The following is a 14,673-nucleotide window of genomic DNA, read 5'->3' on the forward strand; positions in this document are numbered from 1 at the left end:
TAGGGAGAGAGAGAGTGTGTGTGTGTTGGGGGGGGAGAGAGTGAGAGTGTGTGTGTTAGGGAAAGAGAGTGAGACTGTGTGTGTGTTGGGGAGAGAGAGTGAGAGGGAGAGAGAGAGAGAGAGAGAGAGGGAGGGAGAGAGAGAGAGCGAGAGCGTCTGTGTGTGTGTTAGGGAGAGAGAGAGAGAGAGAGTGTGTGTAAGAGTGTTAGGGAGAGAGTGTGTGTGTGTGTTGGGGGGGGGAGAGAGAGAGAGAGAGAGAGTGTGTTAGGGACAGAGAGTGAGACTGTGTGTGTTAGGGAGAGAGAGAGAGAGAGAGAGAGTATGTGTGTGTGTGTTGGGGAGAGAGAGAGTGTGTGTTAGGGAGAGTGTGTGTGTGAGAGAGAGAGAGTGTGAGTTAGGGAGAGTGTGTGTGTGTGTGTGTGTGTGTGTGTGTGAGAGAGAGTGTGTTAGGGAGTGTGTGTGTGTGTGTGTTTGGGAGAGAGTGCGTGTGTGTGTTTGGGAGAGAGTGAGTGTGGGGGCGGTGTGTGTTAGAGAGGGAGCATATTTGTATGTGTGTGTGTGTGTTTTAAGGAGAGGGGGAGCGTGTGGGGTGTGTGTGTGTTTCTTTTAAAGACAGAGCGAGTATGTGGGCGTGTGTGTGTTAGAGGGGGAGCGTCTGTGGGGTAGGTGTTAGAGTCAGGGAGGGAGGGTGTGTGTGTGTCTAACATTAAGGGGTAAAGACTGAAAATTACCTTCTTCCCCACCATTTGCCACATCCCCCGGAAGAGCAAAATCCCTCCACACACCCCAGGTTAAAGACCCACATCAGGTCCTGCAGGTAAACATTTGGGTTGCAAAATACGCCTACTAAATATGCAAAGGGAAATCCCACACTCCTTTTGTTGTTTCTTGCAAACCTTTTACACTCGCCGACAAAAAGAACTCATGTTTCCCGTTGCAATGTAATCCCAGATAATGAAAATAATTTATCTTTCCTTTAAGGAAGGGGGAACTGCACAAATAAATACTCCCCTGTTCAGAATGCAGCAGCCCTGTTTCACACGGGCATGTTTTGAAACATGCACGAAGAGACTCTCTCTTGTTCTATCACTCCCCATCAGCGAACTACATAAAAAGCTCTGTAGTGCTCCGAGGGAGCAGACCTTGTCAGGCAGCAGTGGAAGGGAAGGGAAAATCAAATTAAACCCTTTGTCAATTTTCTCCTGGAGAGTTGGTAATTAAAATGTTTCAAGGTTTATCGAATCCCCTTCCTTCATAGGATGCAGAAGAGACAGCCTAATTAGCTTGGCTGTTGAAAGAAAACAGACCAAGGGGCTGCAGGAGTTAACCGAAAATCCCTTTGCCCCTGGGTCAAATAGATCTATCCTCTCAGAACCCAAATACAGTGCATGTGCAATGACAGAGGCCAACCCAGCTACAATGCCCTTTTAAAAAAAATCCCTGCAGAAGACGTTCAGCACTTGATTACAAATCGAGGAACCTTGGACAAAAAAGTTCCATTTTGTTTCAGTCACTCTGTCTTTTCGACTTGAGCTGGTAATCAGCTTTTAATGCTTTAGGTGCCTGCATTGATCAGTGCTCGCTAGCCGGGTTTAGACACTCAAAGTCTCCCTCTAAAGCTTAATTGATTTAAATGGGGCACGGTTACAGCTGCAGACATTCGAATGGCTGCTCCTGCTCCTGTTCCTCAATTTCCCCTCCCCCCCCCGTCCCCCCTTCAAACACAGCCAGACACAGAGACCCTAGCACATTCATTGTTGGGAGGGAAGATTAGGAGCTTCTTGTGAGGTTCAAATATACTGCTTCAGTCACAGTATAATCAGTGATCCAATCCCAGCTACTGCCTCGCATATAAAAAAACCCACTCTCAGGAATGCTTCCACGCGGATAGCTGATTTGTAAGCCTTTTTCATTGCCTCAAAATCTCCTAACATTTGTATTAGAACGAAGTTCACACAATCTAAGTCATTAGGACACACAAACATAACAAATCAAAAAACTCATATGCCAAAATATTAAAACATAATTATTCAATTTATAATAATGAGAACTTCACACACTGTTTCCTTCAAATCTTAGAATCCCTATAGTGTGGGAAAAGAGGTCTCTAGCCCAATGAGTCTGCATTGACCCCTTAAAGGATATTCCCACCCAATCCCCAAATTTGCTAATCCACCTAGTGTCTACACAGTGCACAATTTAAGCATAGCCAATTCATCTAAAGTGCATATCCCTGGACACCACAGCAATTCCTCTTGGCCAATCCACCTACCCTGTACATGTTCAGACTATGAGAGGAAACTCATAAATGTGTAAATTCCACAAAGCCAGTCACTCAAGGCTGGAATTGAACCTGGGTCTCTGGCCCTGTGAGGCAGCAGTACTAATCACTGAGCCACTGTGTCACCAACATCACATCACTTTCATTACCCACAGAGCTCCTGCTCTGTTGTCTATCTAATTTTAAAATTAATCGGCCTGTTCAATGCTCTCCATGGCTTCACTCCTCACCATCTCAGTAACCTCCTCCAGTCATTAAAATAATTTCAAGAGATCTTCCTAGCTCTGGTCTCTTGCAAACTCGACAATCTGACACAGGCACCAAGCTCTAGGCAATGCTTTAGAGGTCCTTTCCAATGCTTTGCCCCTCCTTCTCTCTCTCATGCTTTAATCAAACTCCTCTTGGCATTACCTCCTTTATCTTGGCATCGACTATTGTTTCAATGCAATTCTATGAAGCAATGTTCGGTTTTACGTTTAAAAAAAAGATACAATCTGCTGTTAATGCAGAGTGCTGTGAAAATTAACAGCCAGTACACTTTCAACACAGATCCAGATTTAAAGCAAAAATTGCCAGTTGAAAATGCCACACAGATATTTGGTGTTCATGTAGGGCTAGTTTCAGAATTAACCATCGCAGACAGTCGGACACCTTATTGACAGTCCCACCCAAGACGCACTGACTACAAATGCCATCAAACGTCACTGACTCGCTTCTGCTCAGCTCATGAAGTGCCAAGGCTGGAGGGACTCTCACTGCACTTAGTTTCAAGCCCCACATTCTGGTGATGTCTCAGCGTTTAGTTGAGTTGTCATGACTGGGTAAAATCAAAACTTCATGCTACTGCCAAAAGCTACTATTATACCATATGGATTTTGTTTCATTTTCCATTAACAAGGTACGGACATCACTGGTTAGGGGAACGTTTATTGCATCCCCTATTCCTCAGTCTTTGCAAAACTGAAACCCAATGTTATAGCAGGCATTTGCAAAACCCAAACAACAAGCTATGGGTCAGTGTTTCTCACTCAGGACTAAACCCCTGTTCAATTTACAGTGGCCAAGGGCAACTAATTTTATCAAAGACCTGCAAAGCATTGCAAAATGGTCAAGTGATTGCCACATTATTGCAAAGTACATACCCAACCTATGTCCAGCAACCACCCACCAACAGCAATGAACAAAGGCTTTTTATAAAATTAATGACAGCTGGGGCAGCAAAGTGGGCCAGGACTGCAGGGACAAAAAGTTGCTGGAAAAGCTCAGCAGGTCTAGCAGCATCTGTGAAGGAGAAAACAGAGTTAATGTTTTGGGTCTGGTGACCCTTACTCAGAACCCAAATGACTGCAGGGAAACTTTTGCACTCTTCTGAGAAAGAGCACCTTTAATTGTATTATATCCAACGGTGGGTCCTCAACTTAATAACGCTCCTGACCGACATGTCCTTCAGTATTTAATTACAGTATTGGAATTATTATGTATTCATAGTTACAATTTATCAGACCTCCTTAGTTACTGTGTAGCACCTGCTGTAACATTAACTTCAGTTCCATTCCTGCCATCTGTACTTGTACAAAAGCAGAAACATTTCTGAATCCTAACCTTGTACCACATGGCATGGACAGGAAAATGGGTTCAGGACAGAGAGCTGGATGGATCTAAAATAATAGACCTTCCAAGGGGATCAGGTTCAAGGCAGGCTGGGTGACCATTGGCTGCAGTGTCACAACACTGTTCCATTCTAATGAGAGGTGGTAAGACAGCACTTTGCATACAGGCATGATCCATGAAGAAGTGCATCATTTTCTGACCAAATGTATTTGGGCCATCAGTCTGATGAGCAAGACTGGATTTAGGTATGAGAGAATGATTGTGAACACACATCCCATCATCTTGCACTTCTTTCTCACACTGAATTCTAGATCTAGCAAAATCAGAGATACTTACGTTTTCAATTTGGAGCCAGATAGATACGTGGAGACCACAGGATCACATACAAAGCAAAGTTCCATTAGTTTTCATTTATCTCAAATCACTGACACTAACAAATCTCAGCGTGATGGGAATTTACCAACCACTGACACCAATGTCACCCTTTCCAAAGATCCAGGGCCACATAATGTCAAACCCACCATACCAGGAGGTAACAACAACTGCAAATTGAGCTTAGAGTGCCAGGTTTTCATGGCAACAGATTCAAAACCCATGTCCTAAAAAAATACAAGCTATAAACTCCTCAATCTATAGTGAGTCCAGTCCTCTGCCCATCCTATTACAATTTCACCAAGTGTAATTGTACTAGTCCCTCCCAGCCACACCAAATCTGTCACGCATCATATATTTTGAAGGGACATGACTTGAATATAATGAGAGACCTAGTCACAGAGGCAACACTTCAGCATTACCAACTATGAATGGGCAGCGTGCCCATTCATGAGAGGAATCAGATGCGATAATGAGGGTTTAAGTCGCCAATGAGTTTTGTATTACTCCACAGAAAGCAACATATGTTTGAAGCAGGGAATCAGACTGACAGTGGGTTTTGTTTGCAAGTATTGGAAATAAAATTTGGGGAGGAGGGGTAAACGGATGTAAATGAAACAATTAAAGACTGGAACCGAGAGTGAGACAGCTTACATTAATTTTTGTGGCCTCAATTAAAAGGCTGTTGCCTTGCTAATACAGTCCTTGTGCATGCATGCCCTTGTTGCACACACTGAAATTACTCACGTTTGTGACAATCCCAACTGGCCTAAAGCAATCTGCCTTTCATCCATCTTGCCACATGGAAATTTGGAGCCAAAGCCAACTTTTACATTGCACACAAAGTAAACCCAGATGCCAAGATGCTCAATGTCAGTGCAGCGATCGCAACTCTGTTCAATTGGCTGGTATTAACGCTGAAAGGTCAACAATTATCTTAGGTGGGGATGTTAAATGTCAGTGTACGTAGAATTACATACAATGAACAACACACACTCATCTCAGACCAAATGGGAGAAGAGTGGAATGTTAGAAGTAAAAATTGCAGATTCATTAAAGAACAAGTTGTGTGTTACGATGAGATAGTTCAGATGCATTTGGATGGAGAAGAACGTACTAGACCCTGCGTTTATCCAGCAACACGTAGTTAATCCTGAGCTTTTTCCATTAACATCCATCGTAACCTTCCTAACACAGGCGCAAATAGAAAGCCATGTAATGTCGCTCCAGCTCAGATACTTACATACAGAATGATACAGCCCTTGCTGAGGAGCCAGATTGCATCCTTTTATTGCGTATTTGGGATGCAATGTCAAAAAGTCAACAGCTCAAAGCAAATTACTACCCCCAGGTTGCATGCATCATTGATAAAAGCTTTGCAATGACTCCTCCAACAATTGGTGAAACAGCAAAGTTCGGGGCAAATAAATTGGTAAACAATCTTACACAGGGGTCACTTATTGAAAAACCAACTCCCCATTTCAGCTCATTGCTATGGTCCACTACCCAGTTCACTAATGTCATTTCAGGGAAGGGGATCTGCCATTGTTAGCAGGCCTGGCCTACACATGGCTCTGGGCCCACAACAATGTGGTTGACTTGTTAAATGTTCTCTGAAATGGCCCAGCAAGGCACTCAGTTCGAGGGACCAAACAGAGTCATATGGTATGGAAACACACCTTTTGGTCCAAATCATCCATTCCGACCAGATACCTTAAATTAATCTAGCCCCATTTGCCAGCATTTGGCCCATATCCCTCTAAACCCTTCCTAATCACGTAGCCATCCAGATACATTTTAAACATTGTAAATGTACTGGTCTTCTACTGAAGGGTTTCCGGACTCAAAACATTGTCCCTGCTTTCTCTCCACAGATGCTGCTGGACGTGCTGAGTTTCTCCAGCGATTTCTGAATTTGATCCGGTCAATCATATCCACTTCCCATGAACGAGTACAAAAACAGCTCCGCTAAGACAATTATGTTTAACAAGATGGAATGCTTCATGATTGATGTCTGGCGCGTGGGGCAGGGCGAAGTGAGAATTGGGGTAGAAACATCTGGATAAAAATAAGGAATTTGGGAAGGGAACCCAGAATTATGTAATTGTGGAGCTCTGCCACTAGAGGGATGCCTAGTGCACAAAAGTGACTTCCCAGCGGCCCCTAGTGGGCAAACCCTTGTACTGCAAAACTCCAACTCTGAACCCCAAGAGTTGACAAATGTCCCCAACAAGATGGTCTATGTTTTAAACCTAACATTAATTTCTCAAATATTTTATGGATCCGCTAACTTGTGTGTATGACAAAACATCTGGTATTAAATTAACTCCCATAATCCTTTACAAATGACATTAATGCCACCATTAGTTGCTGTTTATTTGTAAAAATGTCTTGGAAAAAACTTGCCTTTTTGACGTCAAAATTAGTTAATTTTACTAAAATGGAAATATTAGTAGCAGCCATTTCATGCCACAGACAGGCAGTAAATACATTATCAACATCCTAATCGTAAAATGACTAAAGAAAGAAACATTGATGGATTTATACAATCGGATTCTCAGCCAAACGAAAAGTGCAGAATCCTCTCTTGTTACGTGACTATGTTCATCATATTCCTTCGACTTGCTGATTCATTGAGATCACTCAGAGCTTCAAATGTCATCCTCTCACTTGGTTGCTGAAGTGTTTTCTGATGCAGCACATCTGCAACTGCATAATCCTGTCTTCAGCATTACACTGCAGTTTCTGGCATATCCTATCTGCACAGCAAAAGCTCATCGAGCTGCCTTGCTCCCATCCTGGCAGTCACATGAGACAGCAGTAATGGAGCTGCAGCCTAATCTGAGTAGTCAATCTGGGAAAGGCAGACACAAATGCGATGTGGTCCTTCATCATCCTAATGCTCACAACCTTTCCACTAACATCAAAGGCAAAAAAAAATCCACTGCATCAGTGCTAAATATAGGTTCAGACCTAGCTTCCTAGTTTTAACAGGATAACAACAGTCTGGAGGGGATGAGCTAAAACCAAACACCTTTTTTCAATGTCCACAATACCGACGGAAGAGAACATTACGGTGTGCTGCACCCTGGAATATTGCTGGCAGAATCTACCACTTTATGTATCAACACTTTGAACACTGGCTCTTCCCATTGTTCTCACCCAATGTGCATAAATATTCTCAATGAGAAAGTTCAACCTATTGCTTTAGGCCAAATTGCACCATCTTTGGGCTTCCCATGATACATTACGGAGAAGGTTAATGAAGAAGCCAAACCATTACACTCAGAGGCGAAACAGGCAGATTTAAGAGCACAGAGTGCTCACCATACCCTTCTCCACAAACCCTTTCATCTTTCCCTTCCCACTGAGCACAAATTCAAAGCAACCGCTTACACAGAGCACTTTACGCTGTGGAGAAAGGAACCAGCTCACGGTAAACAGATCCGACACGAACTCTCAAACTTCAATCTGCTGAACTTAACAACTGAATTGACAATTCAAGACCAGGACATGTACATGGGCAAATCGTTCTCACTTTCCACATCCCCAGTAAGATAGTGAATACGAATTGGACAAAATACAGACATAGTCAATGCAGCTGTCACTTCTGTACATGAACGTTCAGAGTTTGGAATGATCTGCTGGAAATTTCTCACAGAGTGCTGATTTTCAATTTAAGAGAAAGATCATCCTTCAAAGACCTTCATGTCCCAAACTATTAACCCTCAGTATTAGTTTGCCTCTTACTATACTAATTCAACAACACTTTGTGTATCATGTTTGTATCTACAAGAGCCATGACATTGGTTCCAATTTCCCTCCCTCTTTCTGCATGAACCTCCCACACCCTCCTTTGCCAAGTATATACTGCATTCCCTCTTTGAAGCGGATACTAATGGAGCCATTTTCACCATTCCGAGACAACACGTGATAGAAACACACCACATGAAAATGAAATCTCTTCTGGGAGTAATGGGGTCATTAATGAATGTTATTGCTGAACCTTCCTCAGGTCTGGAAACCAGTATCAGAACAGGGAGGCCTCATGTCCTCCCCTTTTTGCTCAGGTCAGATCTAAAACATTCAACTGCCCCAGTACCTAGGCTGGGCTCAAGCTGGCTGACAAAGATGCACAAGTGAGAAATGCCAAGCTGATGACTATTTGGAGGGAAGGCAATGAGGGAACAAAGACTCATTTTCCCCTCGGCTACTTCTCACAATAACCCAACATACGATGTGTGTGGGTGACAATGACAGCAGATCCCAGATCTTGGTAATCGAATAGAAAGGTCTAGAGGGAGGATATTTCACAAAAGGACAACCCAACTATTTTTCTCTTGAGATTTGAGAAAGCGCCTTTAATCTGTTTTATTTTACATTTCAAATTGTAAATGCACTCATTTACCTTTACACCTTGTGCTGGGGTTTCACTGCACATCTTTCAGGCCAATACTATTGAGCACACTGGCATTCAGAAAGCTGACACACTGGGCTACCAAGGGATTTGACCTCCGGTTCCCCACCCATTCTTTGACTCCACCCAAACACTACAACAAAGATGCACTGAACAGTCAAAATATATCGACAATTTTGACAGTCTTACACAGAAACCTTGCGTTTTTGACAATGATTTTTTTAAAAGATTATTTTTTGAAAACATGAACACATTAAATATTGATTAATATACTGGCCAACACATATATTCAATTTCTTTTAATTAAAAACAAGAACCTGTTAGCGCCCCATTTATATGCGCTGGGCTAATTCCTTTTGTTTGACCTAATAGACTGCCTTTTCAACACATTCCGATTTGCAGAAACAGAAGGAGGTAAACCCTCCACTACAGCAAAAAGGACTGGGTTCAACACACACAAACACACAAAAAGAAACACAGAACGGACGCGCGGTCAGTCCAGTGGGGTTTGGAGTTTATCCGTGTGGCTATGCTCAAACAGCTCGCTAAGCGCCTAATTGATATCAGTGTGTGTAAATGCAGTTTCACTGCTTGCTCCGACAGAGAGAGAGAGAGAGGCTGGACTCAAAAAGGTCTGAACTGGGTGGTGTTTCTGCGCTCGCTTGCTAACTGGTCCCACTCCCTGCGTTGAAGCAACATACATATGGACACACACAGCACAGCTACAAATATGCCTCTGTAGACAAATCAGTTTCATGATGCCGGCCGAGTTTGTGCGTGAGACAAAAGATGCATTGAAATTCACAACACACACACACCAAAATAAAACTTCTGAAATTCGACATTTCAGCTCGTCCACGCTGAGTGTGTGAGATGATCAGCCTCGCAAATCCCCTCTCCTCAAACTTATTTCGAAGTTGCATTGAAATAACAAAAGAAGGGGAGGGGGTTTTGGGATAAAACACATCGAATCAGTTCGCCCCCCCAAAAAAAAACAAAGCCTCGATCAAAATTCAAAACGGATTTCTTTCTTTCAATTTCACCTCCTTGCATCTCCATGCTTGCCCTCACACAGAAAGAAAAAGCCCCACTCTGAGACTTTGTCTGGTCTTGCAGCACTGGAGGCTACAGTCCATAAATATGCATCCCTGAGCATTTGCAGCCTTATCTTGCCCCAAAGCAAAGAATCCAAACAGAGAATAACTGCACGATTGGAAGATGCGAGAGTTAAAAGTCACCTACCGTTATACGAGGAATGTTCTTTTTACCCTGATATCCTGACATCATCATGTTGCTTTCCTTTGTTTTTGCAAAGGGTATTATAAACTACCGGTTAAAAAATAAAATAAACTAAGCACTTCTCTCTCTCGAAAGCTTCTTCTGCTGGAGTCTTGTAGGGACGTGATTTGCTCCTGTGTCCATACAATAGCAGCACTGAGCGAGTGTGCTGGGCTCTGACTATAGGCTGCTCTGATGGTACGCCTCCCTCTAAATACTATTGATCCCTGTCTGCAGCCCTCGCCTCGCCCAGGCAGCTGCCAGCATGAGCACACCGCTAGGCGGAGCCAAAGTTACTCCCAATATCCATCCAAAGTCCCAACCAACTCCCCAGAAAACAGCTAAAACAAAACAAAAATGATATATCTCCTCCTGGGGCTTCTGATAATGCAGACTCTGACCCAGCTCCAATCATCCCTGCCCTCTAACAGACTTCCAAGTTAATTGTAATATGTATTAAACATTTTTTTTTCCTATTTATAGAGTGGGACAGTGCAGAAACAGACCCATCCGTCCAACTTGCCTATGCAAACCGAATATCCTAAATTAATCGAGTCTCATTTGTCAGCATTTGACCCATATTCTTCTAAACCCTTCCTATTCTGGGCCTGATGTGTTCATCCAGCTCCACACCTTGTTATCTCTATAGATGTAGCCATCCAGGTTGCTTTTAAATGTAATTAGAGTCATCGGAACATAAAGATGGACAGCATGGAAACAGGCCCATCAGTTTAACTTATTCATGCCACCCAGATATTGTAAACTGATCTAGTCCCATTTTCCAGCATTTGGCCCCTATCACTCTAAACCCTAAGGATGGTCACTCAACTCGAAACGTTAATGCTGATTTCTCTCCACAGATGCTGCCAGACCTGCTGAGCTTTTCCAGCAATTCCTGTTCTTGCTCTCTCTGAACACTTCCTTTTCATGTGCTCATCCAGATGCCTTTTAAATGACAGCATTAGAGTCATAGATTACACAGCATGGAAACAGACCCTTCAGTCCAACTCGTCCATGCTGACCAGATATCCAAAATTAATTTAGTCCCATTTGCCAGCATTTGGCCCGAATCCCTCTAAACCTTCCTGTTCTTGTACCTATGCAGATGCCTTTTAAATGTTGTCATTGTACCAGACTCCACCGCTTCCTCTGATAGCTCATTCCATACACGGACCACCCTCTGCGTGAAAAAGGTGCCCCTCAGGTTCCCTTTTAAATCTTTGCCCTCTCACCTTAAACCTATTCCCCTCTAGTGTAAGATCCTCTAGGATCTTACACATCATTCTCAACATAAAGACTAAAAATGTAAAAAGAAACGAATTGGCTGTGGGAAGGGTATTTTCAGACTGTACAATTGCTGACATGTCCTTGCTGTGACTAACTGGATCAGTTTGCCATTCCCTCTTTTCATACCAGACCACTTGTGGCTTGTTCAGTGCATGTTGGAGGATAACAATTTAGGTTCTGTGTGTTTTAGATGTGGGAGAGGTATAACAGAAGTCTATAGGGTGGGGGGTGGTTAATTCTGGTGAAATGTATTACTGGTGGCATTCCCATGTCCAACTGCTGCCCACCTCCCCCACACACCCCCCACATGCCAACCTCTGCCATTGGTGACGCAAAGCTCCACTCTCGTGGTTAACCGTCTTGATCCATCTAATGCAAAGATAACACCCAACTCATTTGCAGTGACAATCAGACTCAGCACCTCCCTGCCCCACCCTTCCCTTCTCCTTCGACGTGGTGTAAGAGCTAATAAACTGAAGCACTCCAAGAGTGGAGCTTCTTTTTCAAGACAGAAACACCTCACTGTTTCTTGTGTGCCTTTCTCCTCCTACTCACAGGACTTGACTGCTCGAGGCAGACTCTTCAATTCCTGGCAGCTGGAGGCTACCTCCCAGAGGTGGAGAGCGGATCTGGGATTTTTAAAGGAATTGTGTGAAAAGACTTTCCCTCTTTCACTTTGCGAGTGCCTCTGACGTTCCAAACAGCCAATCGGGAAACCGTGCCAGATTTCATTTCATACTTTGGTAGCCTATGCACACGTCTGGACCCCATGAGCAGAACAAATCTGATGTTTTATCAGGACCAGATTATTTCACGGGAAGTGATTCGATTTATATTTGTCACGCGTACCCAGATACAGTGAAAAGTTTTGTTTTGCATGCAGTACAGGCAGACCACGCCTCCCAAAATTTGAGATGTCCATTCAGAAGTTTCATCACAGTGGGGATTAAGCTGTTCTTGAACCAGTTGGTACATTTTTTCATATTCATAGGATAAGGGTGTTGTTGGCTAGGGCAGCAGTTATTGCCCAGAGGGCAGTTACAAGTCAACCGCATTGCTGTGGGTCTGGAGTCACATGTAGGCCAGACCAAGTAAAGATGGCAGTTTCCTTCCCTGAAAGACATTAGTGAACCAGATGGGTTTTTCCAACAATCGACAAAGGATTCAGAGTCATCATCAGACTCTTAATTCGAGATATTTATTGAATTCTGGAACATGCTCCTATAGGATTCCTATAGTACAGAAACAGGCCATTCAGACCAACAAGTCCACACAGACATATTGAAGAGCATCCCACCCAAACTCATCCCCCTATCCTATACATGTAACCCTGCAATTCCCATAGCTAGCCCATCTAATCTATACATCCCTGGATGCTATGGATTAATTTGACATGGCCAATCCACCTAATCTGCAAATCTTTGGACTGTGGGAGGAAACCAGAGCAAATCCACACAGACACAGGGAGAATGTGCAAACTCCACACAGACCAAGGGTGGAATTGAACCCAGATCCCAGGCGCTGTGAGGCATCAGTGCTGACCACTGAGCCACTTTGCCGTCCCTTGCGTTTAAGCTTTTGTAAGAGGTTGGGCGAGATTATAACCGCAGCAGGGAGGGTCTTTGGTAATGTTGACTGCCCCCACGAAACAGCGAGATGTATACTTGGAGTCAGCGGTTGGCTTGCGTGTTGTGAGTGTGTCTGGCTATCTCCTTTCCATCCACAATAATTGGTCTTGAGAAGGTGGTAGTGAACCACCTTCCAGAACTACTGCAGTCCATCTGTTACTGGTACTCCAGCACCAAGTATTCACAGCACAGAAGACAGGCCAGTAAATCCATACCAGGTTTTACAATCCAAGTACTCCTTCTCCCCACTTTCAACACTCCCACCCCCACCAACTCATCCAGTCCCTTTCAGCGTGACCATCTGTTTCTTCAAAAGCATGTGTGCTCCACGCCAAAAACTGGAAATAACAAACAGAAAGAAACAAACTCAGCCAGTCCAAGGACAGAAGTACGCTTACCATTTCAGATCCGTCAACACTGCAATGAAGAGTTACACCAGACTTTAAATATTAGCTCTGTTTCTCTCCACAGATGCTGCCAGGCCTACGGAGATTCGCCAGCACTTTTATTTCAGATTTCCAGCATCTCCAGTATTGTCCTTTTATCCATCAATATTTCCTCTCTCTCTCTCCATCATGACCACTGGGCCTATTGCGTTCTTACAGCATCTTTATTCTTTCTGTTTCATTCACCTTTGTTCACCTGAATGTATCTATGCTATTTCTCTCAACGCTTGGTAGTGAGTTTCACATTCTAAACATTCTCTGGGTAAGAAAGCCTCTTTCCATTTCTCTGTTAGATTTATTGATGACCATCTTACCTCGGTGGCCCAATTTTTGGTCTCCCCAGTGAAACTACCTTCTCTCAGTCAATCCTCTCAAGCCTTTTTTTACCTTTGAAGACCTCGAACTCATTGCCCCTCAGTATTCTCCTGCCCTAATAAAAGAACTCCTGTCCGCTCAATTTGTCAGAGGTGTAGCTCCTCAGTTCTGGCATCATTCTTGCGAATCACTGACAATACTTCAACCACCTCCATATCCTTTATAATTTGGAGACCAAAACCATTTTCAGTACTCAAAATGTGGCCTAGCAAAGATTTCAAAAGGCTAACATAACTTAATTTCTACAGGAAGAAAAGCCAGTGAACTCCAATGTCTGGTTTGGTATCTTATTGTATTGGTGATCTACACCAAAAGATGTCTGCTCTTCCATTTAGACCCTCAGACTGAAAGTCTTATTTTATTCATTCCCCAGGATGTGGGTGTCACTGGCTAGGCCAGCATTTATTGACCATCCCTAATTGCCCAGAGGGCAGTTAAGAGTCAACTACATTTCTCTGGGTCTGGAGTCAGGCATGGGTCAGACCAGGTAAGGATAATAGTTACCCTCCCTAATGGACTTTAGTGAACCAGATGGGTTTTTCCCAACACTTGACAATGGATTCATGAGCATCATAAAATCTGCATTCTGGATTTTTATTTATTTCCACCATCTGCCATGGTGGAATTTGAACCCAGGGCCCCAGAATATTGTCTGGTTCAACAGTGCAGTCATAATACCACTGGGCCACCATCTCTCCTTATGTACCATAACTTTTCCAGAGGGCCAGCTAAACAAAGTGGCAAACAAGCAGTGAATTGGGCAGTGGTGGGCTTTCCCAGGATCAAGCCCATCCCCACCATAGAACTCCTGCCTGTCAAGAGCTATCAGCCAATGAGAGAATGGCAGCTTTTCAATGCTTGCAGCACCACCAGGAGCCAGTGGCTGCTGCTGGTATTGCACCTATGAGGCCTCAGACTGCTTGAGGGTACAAGGTACAGTACAAGTGACGGAGGAAATGAGGTCACTGGGCCTATGTC

General features: G+C 43.7%; 1 protein-coding gene across 5 annotated transcripts in view; it reads right to left on the minus strand.

Annotated features, from left to right (window-relative positions):
• LOC125458184 (dihydropyrimidinase-related protein 3-like) overlaps window positions 1–14,673 on the minus strand; it is a 227,507-nt gene that overhangs the window by 138,544 nt on the left and 74,290 nt on the right. The window contains exon 1 of one of the 5 annotated variants that reach the window (XM_048543176.2): window positions 9,924–10,159. The exons of 3 other annotated variants lie outside the window; for them this stretch is intronic. In XM_048543176.2, the coding sequence (XP_048399133.1) occupies window positions 9,924–9,971 (48 nt within the window). In that variant the 5' untranslated portion in view covers window positions 9,972–10,159. Of the gene's footprint in view, window positions 1–731; window positions 762–9,923; window positions 10,160–14,673 lie in introns of those variants that run through there. One more of the 5 variants, XM_048543177.2, reaches the window with a different exon arrangement.

The sequence above is a fragment of the Stegostoma tigrinum genome, chromosome 13, assembly GCF_030684315.1.
Source record: "Stegostoma tigrinum isolate sSteTig4 chromosome 13, sSteTig4.hap1, whole genome shotgun sequence".
Taxonomy (NCBI): domain Eukaryota; kingdom Metazoa; phylum Chordata; class Chondrichthyes; order Orectolobiformes; family Stegostomatidae; genus Stegostoma; species Stegostoma tigrinum.